Source organism: Scyliorhinus canicula, chromosome 19 (assembly GCF_902713615.1).
Source record: "Scyliorhinus canicula chromosome 19, sScyCan1.1, whole genome shotgun sequence".
Taxonomy (NCBI): domain Eukaryota; kingdom Metazoa; phylum Chordata; class Chondrichthyes; order Carcharhiniformes; family Scyliorhinidae; genus Scyliorhinus; species Scyliorhinus canicula.
Window position 1 is genome coordinate 36,117,580 of NC_052164.1, and position 13,591 is coordinate 36,131,170.

Below are 13,591 nucleotides of genomic sequence, written 5' to 3' on the forward strand. Positions count from 1 at the left end.
TTAGGGTTGCAGAGCAGGAGAGGAATCTGGGCTCATGGTGGATAGTACATTAAAGGTCCACAAGCCAAATAACAAGGCATTTGAGAAAACAAATGTGTTTCAGGTTGAATCAGACTGTACAATAAAAAAAACAATTTAATACAGAGGTCGTACAAAGGCTGGGAACAGCCAAATTTTAAAAATCATCCTTTATACTGGTGAGGAAGATCACGGCTCTGGTATAGTATAGGGTGATCAAAATGGTACAAGTTTAGTGGATTTAACTTTTAAAGTTTAGTTAAAAGGAATACATTTTTTCATTAGAGCAGTGCAGCATTAGGAAAGGTACAACTGATCTTTAAAATGACGAAGGGAACAGATCTAGCTCTGGTTGAGCTAGATATGGAGTGTGAAAATAAAACAAAGAGTTAGCTAGATCCAAGGACAAAGTATTTCTTTTCATAAAGTGTTTGTGAGTTTTGGAACAGATTGCAACGTGTATGACATGTAATAATACTCTGTAGATCTTTACAGACAACATGAGAATGTAGGGTAGCTAGCATTCATGATGCCCATAAATTACTGTAATCTCCTAGAGCTTACTTGATTGCCTTTTGGAGTTTGCAAGGAATTTCTGAAGTGTATTTTTTAGAAATTGCCTCTCCCAGAAGATTGCGTGACATTAAGTGTGTGGAGGGGTTAATGGGTTTGAGAGGTTGTTTAACCCCTAGCACAGGTTTGGGTTAGGTGGAATGTTAAAATGTTATCAATGTCAAATCCAAACTCAACCTGTCTACTTCTGGTCTTAATGCGAGTAGGAGGGGGTCTCCTCACTTAAATAGTGTATTGAGACAGCGAGGATTTTTCAGGTTTGATCAGCCAGCTGGGTTTCCCAAGATATCGGTGTTGAAGACTGCCTTATGGCATTGCCTTGGGGCAAGAATGCCCAGTTTTCCCCTCAATAAGCCCAGGTCTTTCTGATCACTCCCTCCTATGTGGTCCCTGGCTGTGGCTTGATGCCAAAGGCTTAACCAACACCTGACAGCCTTTCAATTTGGTTAGCTGCAGCCAGGAAATGGAGCCATAACGTGCCAATGGCAGAATCTGGAGATAGACCCATTCTCCCAATTTTCCCAAATGCAAAACTGCACCCAAACCGAACCCCACCATCCTGATAATATTAGTACTAATGAATCAGCACCTTGCCTGGGTGAAAGAAACTTGATGTATGTTGCGTGTCATATGGAATATTTGCCTCCAGCCCGTATTATGATTTTCCAGAGCTCCTGAACAATTCTCATGCTGGAACAAAATTACATGTTTTGCTTTTTTAAACTAAGGCAGTCCGAGATGTTCCTTATGACAGATCTCTTTGAACAACTCAAACAGCGAGGATTTGTTTCCATGCTGACAATAATATTCACGATTTATTTTTAAATGTAGTCAAGAAATGTATGTAAGATCATTATTTTCTTTCATAAAAAAGTACTAAGAATAAAAGTACTACCGAAGGCTTTCTTCCCCTTTGAATTAAACTAATTAAAGTTTAAATGTCTTCAATAAACTCATTTACCTTTTTTCTTTCTTTTTCCAAAGCCCTCCATTGTTCGTAGCACTCCTCCAACCGAATATGAAGTTCGTTGGCTGGACCGCTACGATTTTTCATAGGTCTTGGAAATCCAAAGGGTGGTATAAATCCATAAAGGGATGCATCTCCATAAAACATATCATTGAAAAGAGGGTACAAGTGACTGAACTCCTCATAAGGAAATAATTCACTGGGATCCATTAATGAAACAACAGGGTGACCAAACTGAAGATTAGTTCCTGAAGCAACACTGCGTGGACCAAGTTGTGAAATGTTGTGGTTCCGTCTAAAGTCACCCATCATGTAGGGACTTGAAAAAGAAGCTGAACGAGTCATATAATTTGCTACATTGTTGCTGTCTCCAGCTCCTTGTTGGGAATTGTGATTATAATAATAAGACTGGGCACCTATTAAATCTCTGTACATGCTCTGGGAAAATTCATCATCTTTTTTTTTAACATCTTCATTCAAATCATAATGGCAGTTTTGCTGTTTAGTTTGATAGCTGGGATATTTGTTTGCAACGTATTGCTGAGATGAACTCCCATGAAATCCATTTACTTGCTTTCCATTTTGACAATTCTTCTCAATGGGCGATTCAAAGTACATATCTCCACTAGCTTTGTTTTGCCCTTCAATATGTGTACCTGGCTGAACCCGTTCCACATTATATGTGAATTCACTACTAGGAACCTTGGGGTGGTTGTCCTGACCATAAATTCCAGTGGATCTCTGGAAGTATGCATTACTATTTTGAGAAAAGGGCATGGACGACTGATGAGAAGATGGACAGAAAGAATGGGATGATGTTTTAGAGGCAGGAGATGCTTGATTACCGAGATCTGATGAGTTGTCTGGTTTCCCAAATGAAGTAGTAGTGGTAGTTTCAGAACCAGAAGTAGCCAATTTTGTCCAGGATTGTCTATTTTGGTAAGACTCTCCAGAATATACAGATACTGGCAATGAATTTAATGGCTGAACATATTCAGACTGCTGTGAAAAATGATCATAATTAGAGTGTTGTTGTTTTTCAAAGGCTTTCTCAAAGTCACTTCTAATTGGGCAAAATGTATGTGGATTTCTTCCACATTCAGATGTACACTTTTGCCCCAAATCACTACCTAATCCCAGTTCCTTTGAAAGCTGCTTCTCACTCAAGCCTGATGATTTTACACAGTATTTTAAGGTATGTTGGTCAATGTTTAATTCATCAAACCCCTTTTGTGTTTGTTTCCCTTTGGACACTCTAGTGCAGTTATCCATTTCGATCACTGGTAATTCTGGTATACAATCAGCCGAGGTCTTTCCATCAGCTATGTTAAAATTCACAAATTTGTTCTGTCGAAATTTACTGCTATGTAATTGTTCCATGTATCTGTTGCCAGTATTGCTATTGTAAGAATTTCTGGAATTATGCAGGAAAGGAAACAGCTCTGTGGACGTCTGGCTGGATGGAGCACCAACTTCTTTAAAATCTCCCCCATCTCTGCCATACATGTGTATATCTGTTCCTGGTTCTCTAACTGATACTGGTAATCCTACCTGGAGTTTGGAACAATTCTTCACATAGGGAAACTCTTGAAAGTTCATCTTGGTGCCATCAGTAGACTGAAAAGGAATGCAATCAGTAGCCTCTTTCTTTGAAGGAAACATCCATTGCTCTGTCAGATCCAAGTCATCAAATCCTAAAAAATCTTCCATATTTATTTTTTGCTGTGAGACTAAGTGACTATCCTGCTGGTATTGTGGTTTGTCAGAAGCTGCTATGGATTCTTTTGTATTAAAAACTGGCTGTGAATATGAAGTATCTCCTGGCTTCTTGGACTCAGATGAATGATCTAGATGTTCTGTATATCTGCTGGTTGTGGATGACCATATTGATCTTAACAAGTTAGAGGAGGTATTTCTAAAACAAAAGATGTGTTGCAAGGAACTGATTAGATAATATTAAAATAGTCTTAAAGGAAAATATACACTATAATATTACATTTTGTTTTGTATGGCGTGATAAAACAGCACACCGAGCAACCAATGCACTGTATCACAGTAGTGGAGGAATGCAGGCATTACACCACTGAATTGATTCAGCGGCAATGAGGCAGATTAGAGCAAGAGGTGACTGGAAAAGTCAGCCGAAAATAATATGATGTAACGTCTTATACCAGCTCACAGTGGCACTGACAGTAGTAGGCTGTTCAGCTTTTCAGCTGTACCCAGATTGGCCAGCAGGAATAGAAAATTAAAACATCAGAAGCCCCCACGTCCCTAAAAGTTTTGTACATTTATTAAATAAAATACATATATAGATAAACCTACCCTTCAACAAACAGGGATTGTGATTGATCAGGTTCTTCTAAAATGTTAGAAACAAGCCCATACAAGTCTGCAGCACTTCCAAAATCACTCATTTCAGTCTGAGACCTATGCAGGAAGAAGAATATCCAAAAAAGGAATTATGTTTATGATCACTGTGCTCAAAACCTCAAGTTAGAATCAATGGGATCAATGATACAATTCAAAATGAGTCAGTAAAATGAGTCAGTAAATAATAAACAAGGTTTGGATTGATTGAGACTAACACATACAAACAAGTTAAATTAGACCCTCTTCGGAATAAGTACACAATTGTTTTAAAAGCTAAATTTCAGACAAATTCTGAAACATTATTAAATCTAACCCAGTAAGTTAGATATTTTGATAGGGAGCAGCATTATGCCACGGAATGAACACTCTCTCTAATCTGCCACTAAATTGCAGTTATGTGTGCAGAAACCTTCAGGTTAAATAAAATATTTTTTTAAATAAAAAAAGTGATGCCTATATTTGAACTTTTGAAAAAGGGACAGAGAAAATACCATCAAGCCAGCCCTATTCAGAGCAGTTTATGACTTTCACCCAATACCTGGTCTTGATTAATAAGGGGATCGGGGTTATGGGGAGAAGGCAGGAGAATGGGGATGAGAAAAATATTAGCCATGATTGAATGGTGCAGCAGGCTCGATGGGCTGAGTGGCCTAATGCTGCTCCTGTGTCTTATGGTCTAACCAGGCTGAAGAATGAAAAAAAAAAAACCGGAAATATGCAGCCAATTCAGGCTTAACTACTGAAGCCAATCGAATAAGTTCCAGGTAGTACCCCATATACATAACTAATTGTATATATATACAAAACTGGAAATAGATTATTTTCTCAGGACTTCCGGTATATTTTTTAATAGGAAAGTACAGACTCCTTCTCTACTGCACATTTCATTTCCAAGCTTTGTTCCAGAGGGCATTGAAATGTTATGAAATTAAAACATTTGTGGCATCCTACTCTGCTCGTAGACTTTATCTTCGTAACTTCTTACTCAACCTATTAATCGCAAATTGCTCATCTACAAGAAATAATCCATTCATCAATTTTAAAAGTGTGAAAATATTCAGGTTTGCAATTATCAAATAACATAATCCTAACTTCTGGAACCTATTTTCATAACTCATGAGCTCTATAGTTAGATACTATTGTGACCATACTCCTGAAGCGCCTCATTGGCCCTTTATTATTTACTCGGGAGATGAAAAAGAAGCTAATTATGTTGTTCAGGGAGTTTGTTTTGTGGTTTGTAAATTAAATTTTAATTTAGGCATTTCTTTTTGAGGTAACGTAAAATACAATAGAGACCCCTGGCCCATTTGGGGCCTCACGGTAGCATGGTGGTTAGCATCAATGCTTCACAGCTCCAGGGTCCCAGGTTCAATTCCCGGCTGGGTCACTGTCTGTGTGGAGTCTGCACGTCCTCCCCGTGTGTGCATGGGTTTCCTCCGGGTGCTCCGGTTTCCTCCCACAGTCCAAAGATGTGCGGGTTAGGTGGATTGGCCATGCTAAATTGCCCGTAGTGTAAGGTTAATGGGGGGATTGTTGGGTTACGGGTATACGGGTTTCGTGGGTTTAAGTAGGGTGATCATTGCTCGGCACAACATCGAGGGCCGAAGGGCCTGTTCTGTGCTGTACTGTTCTATGTTCTATGTTCTATGTTCTATTTCCTCTGCCCCAATGCCTGTTGAACTATCCCCCTGCATTACTTGATTCTTTACTCCAACACACCAGATCACTTCATCTAGACCAGTGGTTCTCAACCGGGGTCCACATGGACCCTGGGGGTCCATGTAACATTACCGGGGGTCCACACAAAAAAAATACCGAATTGGGGGTCCACGGTGATATTTTAATGGTCCATAGAGCAATTCTACTTCAGAACAATTGTTATTACTGAGAATTTTTTTTTTACAGTAATCTACGCCATATTAAAATACTAAAAGTAGAAATATTCATGTAGCTATGAATTTTTTATGGCAATCAAGTAGAAGAAAAAAACTTTACATTTGACAGTGTCGTAAATTTAAAGTTACCTAGAACAGGCAGCGACCTTAGATGTTTGTTTTCATGATGAATATTCACCTTTCTCTCTCTCTCTCTCGCACTGACAAAGGTCAAAGAGAGATTATAATCTATCTAATTTACCTTGAGGGCTGAAGGGGTTCAGAACCAAAAAGGTGCATTTGCTGTGGCCCTAATTGTCCCACTAATCTCCCTTGGGATTCATAAACTTATGGGTGAAGAGAATATGCCTTGCTTTGCCTGGAACGCAGTTTTCATATGTTTAATAAAGTTCATAGTTCGATTCAAACTATTTTTCTTTCAGATTTTTCATCCTAACTCAAGTTATGAATAACATTTCTTTACAGGAGACCCTCATTGAATTACAAAGTGATGAAATATTGAACGCAAAATTCAAAGATGGAAAGCATAATATATGGAAAACAAATGACACTGCTAAAAAGTACCCACTACTCTGGGATAAAGCACAGCTCTACGTTATAGCTTTTCCATAATCTTACCTTGTTGAATCAGGATTTAGTCGTGTTTTTCACTTATTATCAAAAGCTCGTAATAGACTCGACATTGTGAAAAAGGGTGATCTTCGACTATCATTGACCTCGATGGAGCCGAATATAAAAAAACTCGCTGAGCAGCATCAACCACAGGGATCTCATTGAATAAATCTGCATTTTTTTCTTAATTACTCACTATGGGGGTCCACAAAAAAAATTAAGAGTAAAAGGGGTCCATGGGTTAAAAAAGGTTGAGAACCACTGATCTAGACGCTAGGAAATAAGATATCAATGCTGAAGCAAGATTAGGTCATTTGAAAAGTATAATAAAACTAGAATCATAGAATTTACAGTGCAGAAGGAGGCTATTCGGCCCACCAAGTCTGCGCCGGCACTTGGAAAGAGCACCCTACATAAACTCACATCCCCACCCCTTCCCTGTAACCCAGCAACCCCACCCAACTCAACCTTTTTTGGAAATTAAGGGCAATTTAGCATGGCCAATCCACCTAACCTGCACATTTATAGACTGTGGGAAGAAACCAGAACACCCGGAGGAAACCCACGCAGACACGGGGAGAAAGTGCAAACTCCGCACAGACAGTGACCCAAGCCGGGAATTGAACCTGGGACCCTGGAACTGTGACGCAACTGTGCTAATCACTATGCTATCGTGCCCCACTAGAAGTAATGGATAATGAGTGACAATTTGCCACTTTTCCAGCCTGTGGTTTTAGACCCAGAATTCAAACATCTGCCAAAAGAAAAGAGTATTTGAGGAACAGTTCCAGGGTCAGACTTAAGTCAGATATGAGACTGAAGACACCAGATACAGCAAAGCCAGACCCCGACAACATCTTAGCTGTAGTACTAAAGACCTGTGCTCCATAATTTGCTGCGTCGTAGCCAAGCTGTTCCATTACAGCTACAACACTGGCAGTTACCAAATATTGTGGCCACGATTCTCTCAAATGGGAACAAAGTCCCCTAGTGAGCGAGTTTCCTCGCACTCAAATTACCGAGCAACACATGGCAACTCAATGCAACTCGTGGTGTATAAGGGGCCTGAATAGGGAACGCGCGACCAAGGCCGCACTTGGCCCCGTTTTGTAGTTGGAAGCTCCATTTGCCAGCACTTGTCCCGATCTCAAATGCCCCCAAAATAATCCCCGACCTCCTCCCCCAGCCTGAATGCCCGATGGGAGGGTCCATGGCCCAGCCTGGGCGCACTACGGGAGGGTCCATGACCCCTCCCCCCCTCCCAAACACCCATGCCCGGCAACCACGGCCCTATGATGCACACAAAAAAATGCTGGCTTGGCACTGCCAGGGTGTCCTGGTGGAACCAGCAGTGGCAGGATACCACCCTGGCCAAAGGGCATGGAGCTGGCGACCTCCGATCCCCTGGGAGACACCCACGGGTGCCATTCCATCTGGCCTCTGTTTGTGGAGACCAGTACTGAACGGCACTCACCCTGGGTATCTGAGGCGAAGGGGTTTAATCCCAAAGCCTCAGGTACCTCGGTAATCTGCACATTAGAGTGAGACTTCTGCTTCGCTCTACTATGCAGATTTGCCAAAAAGTGATCCCATCCATTCTGGGCGGTGTTATGGGCCAGGGTTTAGAGAATCCCAAAGTGTATCATGGAGTTTCCCTGACCCACAACTTTTAATAGATTGTGGTATGGGGAGCACACGTCCCACTCTACAGGTGTGGTACAGCAGAAATGGAAAAGTATTTTTTTTAAAAAGCAAAACCATTTTTATTCTATGAACTCAAGTTAACCTTTTTAAAACATACAGTGAACATCTTAGCAACCATTAATTCAAAGACAACCCCCAAAGAATACAACACTCAGTAATCCTTAATAACTTCCCAAACAACATCCAGACTAAAGAAACACATTTTAACAGAAGCACATTAGGTTTACATTCACTACTGACAACATTTATAATTCTGAATTCACCAAATGATCAAGGGATAGTCTTTTCATGGCAGAGAGATCAACAGTACACCTGCTCTGTCTGGTTTCAGCTCCAACACTGAAAACAAAACTAAAACACATCCTGCAGCCTGCTCAAAAACAAAAGTAAAAAGCTGACACAGCCCAGCTCCACCCACTCTCTGACATCACTGCAGTAGTAAACACCCATTTCTTAAAGGTACTCTCACATAACACCTCCCGCCAAGAAAAAAAAAGAAACCATCAACTTCAAGATGGTTTCATTTTTCACTATCCTTTAAGAAATGCACATAGTAAATATATTTTTCGTTTAAAAAAAAACAACGCACGCAAACAGGTACAATATAGTCCATTTTTTTTCCCTTCGTCTTCCTCCAACTGAAATCCGTCTCGATTGACAGTCTCTTTGAGCAAGAAGGTCTCTGCACGATCCATCCATTTCTCTACGTCACGGCATTTCTCTTTAAAGTCAGATACTTTAGTTCAACCTGATCACAGAGTCCCTTGTAATTCCCCAACACAGGAGCATTGGTTATCACAGCTTTCAGGCAGTCAAATGCCTGTTGAAAGTCCGCTGTCCACTGAAATTTTCGATGTTTCTTCAGCAAGTCCATGAGTGGAGCAATCATGCTACAAAACTTTTGCACAAATGTTCGATCAAATGCACTCATGCCAAGAAATCACTTTATTTCCCTTGAGGGTATTGGAAACTCATCAATAACTGTTGGTTTCACATCCTGTGTGACCATTCGACCATGTCCAATTGTATGGCCAAGGGAAGTGACTTGGGTTTTTCCAAATTCACTTTTCGCAGGGTTTATAACCAAACCCGCCTCTTGAAGTCGATTGAATAACTCCATCAGATGTTTCAAATGTTCTGTCCATGTCTGGCTGAAAATTACCAGATCGTCGATGTATACCGCACAATTGGGTAATCCTGAAACAACTTTGTTAGTGAACCGTTGAAATGTTGCTGATGCGTTTTTCATGCCAAAATGGCATAACTTTGAATAGGTATGTACCATCTGGAGTCACAAAAGCTGAAATTTCCAGCAACCTTTAAGTAAATCCAGTTTGGAAATAAATTGTCCCACTTTTTCAATGCAATCCTCCAAACGTGGGATAGGATAAGAGTCCGTTCTTGTAACTGCATTAACATTTCTATAGTCCACACATAACCGTTGGGTACCGTCTGGTTTAGGTACCATCACTATGGGTGAGCTCCATTGGCTGCAACCCACTTCAATTATGCCATTTTTAAGCATACTCTCAATCTCTTTGTTAACCTGTGCCAATTTTAAAGGGTTAAGTCTGTATGGATGTTGTTTGATTGGAACAGCATTTGCCACATCTACATCATGTATAGCCTTTTAGTACTTCCCAGTTTATCTCTACAAACTTGCACATGTGATATCAATAACTCTTTCAGATCAGTCCGTTTTTCCTCTGGAAGGTAACTCAACAATTTATCCCAATTTTTAAGAACATTCTCATTTTCCAATTTAATTTGAAGTATGTCAAATTCACATTCATCTGGATTTGGTTTGTCACTTTGAGTTAGAATCATTAATACCTCCTCCTTTTGCTCTCCTTCCCTTTCAAAGTACCTTTTAAGCATATTCACATGACACACTCGGTGAGTCTTCCTTCTATCTGGTGTTTTTCCCACATAATTCACGTCACTTAATTTCCTTTCAATCTGATAAGATCCACAAAACCTTGCTTTTAAAGGCTCCCCTACCACCGGTAACAATACTAAAACATCATCTGCACTGGCAAAACTACGAACTTTGGATTTCTTGTCCGATACCCGTTTCATCACATTTTGTGCAACTTTTAAATGTTGTCTAGCCAATTCACCTGCTCTATTTAATCATTCCCTAAAATTTGACAAGTAATCCAATAATGTAATTTCCGATTTCTCACTCACCAAATTTTCCTTAATCAATTTAAGTGGTCCTCTTACCTCATGACCAAAAATTAGTTCAAAAGGTCTAAATTTGGTAGGCTCATTAGGTGCATCCCTAATTGCAAACAGTACGAATGGAATTCCTTTATCCCAATCCTGTGAATAATCTTGACAATAAGCCCTCAACATTGTCTTTGATGTCTGATGCCACCTTTCTAACGCTCCCTGTGATTCTAGATGGTACGCAGTTGATATAAATTGTTTTATTCCTAAGCTATCCATAACTTCTTAGACTAACCTGGAGGTAAAAATTTGATCCTTGATCCAACTGTATTTCTGTGGGTAGTCCATATCTAGTAAAGAATACAAGTAATTCCTCACAATCTTTTTGGCTGTAATATTACGTACTGGAATGGTAACTGGAAACCTAGTAGACACATCCATTATAGTCAAAAGATGTTGATTCCCACTTTTCGTTTTAGGAATCGGTCCTGCACAATCAATTAGGACCCTTGTAAAAGGTTCCTCAAATGCTGAAATGGGTATTAAGGGCGCTGGTTTTATCACTGCTTGAGGTTTCCCTATCACTTGAGATGTGTGACATGATTGACAAAATTTAACTACATCTTTATGTAGTCCAGGCCAATAAAAATGTTTTTGTATTTTGGCTTGAGTTTTCCTTATTCCCAAATGACCTCCCACTGGTACCTCATGTGCAACTTGCAACACCTCCTTTCTAAACCCTACCGGCAATACTACTTGATGAACTTCTGCCCACTTTTCATCTGCCTGCATATGTAAAGGTCTCCATTTTCTCATCAAGGCATCACTTTTGCGGTAATAACTCTGGTATACACTCAGATTCCTCTTCCGTGTATGCTGTCTGATATATCCGTTTTATTTCTACATCTTTCTGTTGTAACTCCGCCAATTTTTCTGAACTAAAAATATCCGCTTCATCCTCCACCTGTTCTTGTTCTTTTTCAACCATCTGATCAAAAATAGTTTCTCATAATTGCACTTCAACGCCATCTTCACTCTTTGATTTCTCCTCTTGTCTTAACCTGTGACTTTGCGACCTTGTTACTACACAATCTGGAAAAATCTCAGGATATTCGTCCTTCAACACTTCAGTTGTCTGATTTTCCACTGGCTTATCAACCACAGTAGGCATCACTCCCACCTGTGATCCAGCTATATCATTACCCAAGATAAACTGTATTCATGGACAAGATAGTTTCTCTATTACTCCTACTAGCACTTCACCACTCTTCACTACTTTCCAACCTTACCTTATATAATGGAACACAACTCCTCTCACCCTGAATTCCACATATTACCACTTTTTCTGGCAACATTCTTCCCAAACTACATAATTCCTCATCTCTTACCATTAAAGATTGACTAGGTCCCGTATCTCTTAAAATTGTGACTTCTTTACCTGCTCCTCCTGATACACATGAGTAAACTTTACCCACACAAGTAAATTATTTAAAAAGAGATCTGGCGCTTTCTTATCAATCACCTCTTGATCAGGCTGTACAATCCTTTGCACCTCCTTCGCTTCACTTGGGTTTTCCTTTGCCACTTGAACAAACCTCACTGTCTTGTCCTGTTTTACCACATCAGCCTTCCCAGTGCTTTTCTTCAACCACCAACACTGACTTTACATGGCATAGTGTATTACAGTGAAAACGTTTGAAACTTTTAATTTCTTTTCCACCTCCTGGATTTCTTTTTTAATCTGAGGTACACTCTTCTTATTATCTCCCATCAGATCACCTTTACCTTTACCACTTGAGTATTTCTCATGTTCCCAGTTTCTATCCCTCACAGGCTGAAACTGATGTCGGAAACCAAGCTTTGATTTATGAACTAATTCATAATCATCTGCCATTTTTGCTGCTATCTCGCAGTTTTAACCCTCTGCTCTTCCACATGAATTCTCACGACATCAGGAATTGAATTTTTAAACTCCTCCAAAAGTATAATTTCTGAGAGCTTCATACATTTGCTCTATTTTCAAAGCTCTTATCCATCCATCAAAATTACTTTGTTTGAAGTAATTTTGCTTTCAAACTCCATGTATGTTTGACCAAATTCTTTCTTTAAATTTCTAAACCGTTGTCTGTCGGCTTCAGGCACGGGTTCATATGCACCTAAGATGAATTTTTTCACCTCCTCATACGACTCAGATACCTCCTTCGGTAGTGATGCAAACATTTCACTAGGCCAACTTTGTTGAGCTTTGTTTGAATCAGTAATACCCACATGTCCTGTGGCCATTTCATTTGTTTAGCTACCTTCTCAAATGAAATGAAAAAGGCTTCCACTTCCTTCTTGTCAAACCTTGGCAATGCTTGGACATATTTAAATAGATCCCCACGAAGCCTTCGACTATGACGCTATTTCTCACTATCCTCATCACTATCATCCAACTGTACGTTTCCCTTTATGCCTACCAATTTTAACTGACTGTCATGTTTCATGGCCATTTTTTGAAGTTCAAACTCTCTCTCTTTATCTTTTTCCCTGATCTGTATCTCCCTTTCTCTTTCCTCTCTTTCTCTTTCATATTCAAGCTGCTTTCTTTTTCCTCTCTATCTCTTTCGTATTCAAGCTGCTTTAATTCTCTCTCCTGTTCCATTTGTTTAATTTGCAACTGAATTTTTGCCATTTCCAATGAGTCAAACTGTATCTCAGGCAAATTTAAATGCTTAGCCACCACCATAATTACCTCATCTTTTCGCATTTTGTCAGGTAATGTTAACTGCAATGTTTTTGCCAAATCTAAGTCTGTTTTTAGTCTCTGTCCATAAGGTACTGCGTGTGACCATCTCCACCCCCAAAAACTTCAGAGCCTCTGAAAGAGCCATTGTCCACAACACACTCCATACTTAAACTAGAATACCACACCTGAAAAGCAACCACAATATGCTCACCCCGCACTGTCTTTAAGCTAAGACAATCCAACAGATAGACTTTTATCCCACTCAAGCCCCCAATTTGTTATGGGCCAGGGTTTAGAGAACCCCAAAGTGCATCATGGAGTTCCCCTGACCCCCACAACTTTTAATAGATTGTGGTATGGGGAGCACATGGCCCACTCTACAGGTGTGGAACAGCAGAAATAGAAAAGTATTTTTTAAAAGCAAAACAATGTTTATTCTATGAACTCAAGTTAACCTTTTTAAAACATAGTGAACATCTTAGCAACCATTAATTCAAAGACAACCCCCAAAGAATACAACACTAAGTAATCCTTAATAACTTTCCA

At 39.8% G+C, this 13,591-nt stretch overlaps 1 protein-coding gene across 4 annotated transcripts in view; it reads right to left on the reverse strand.

Annotated features, from left to right (window-relative positions):
- Nucleotides 1-13,591, reverse strand: part of moto (minamoto) — a 122,843-nt gene that overhangs the window by 70,486 nt on the left and 38,766 nt on the right. For 3 of the 4 annotated variants that reach the window (XM_038778439.1, XM_038778438.1, XM_038778437.1), the window contains 2 exons: nt 3,884-3,988; nt 1,553-3,473 (listed from right to left, as the gene is read on the reverse strand). In XM_038778439.1, the coding sequence (XP_038634367.1) occupies nt 1,553-3,473; nt 3,884-3,988 (2,026 nt within the window). The remainder of the gene's footprint in view (nt 1-1,552; nt 3,474-3,883; nt 3,989-13,591) is intronic. The other variant, XM_038778440.1, reaches the window with a different exon arrangement.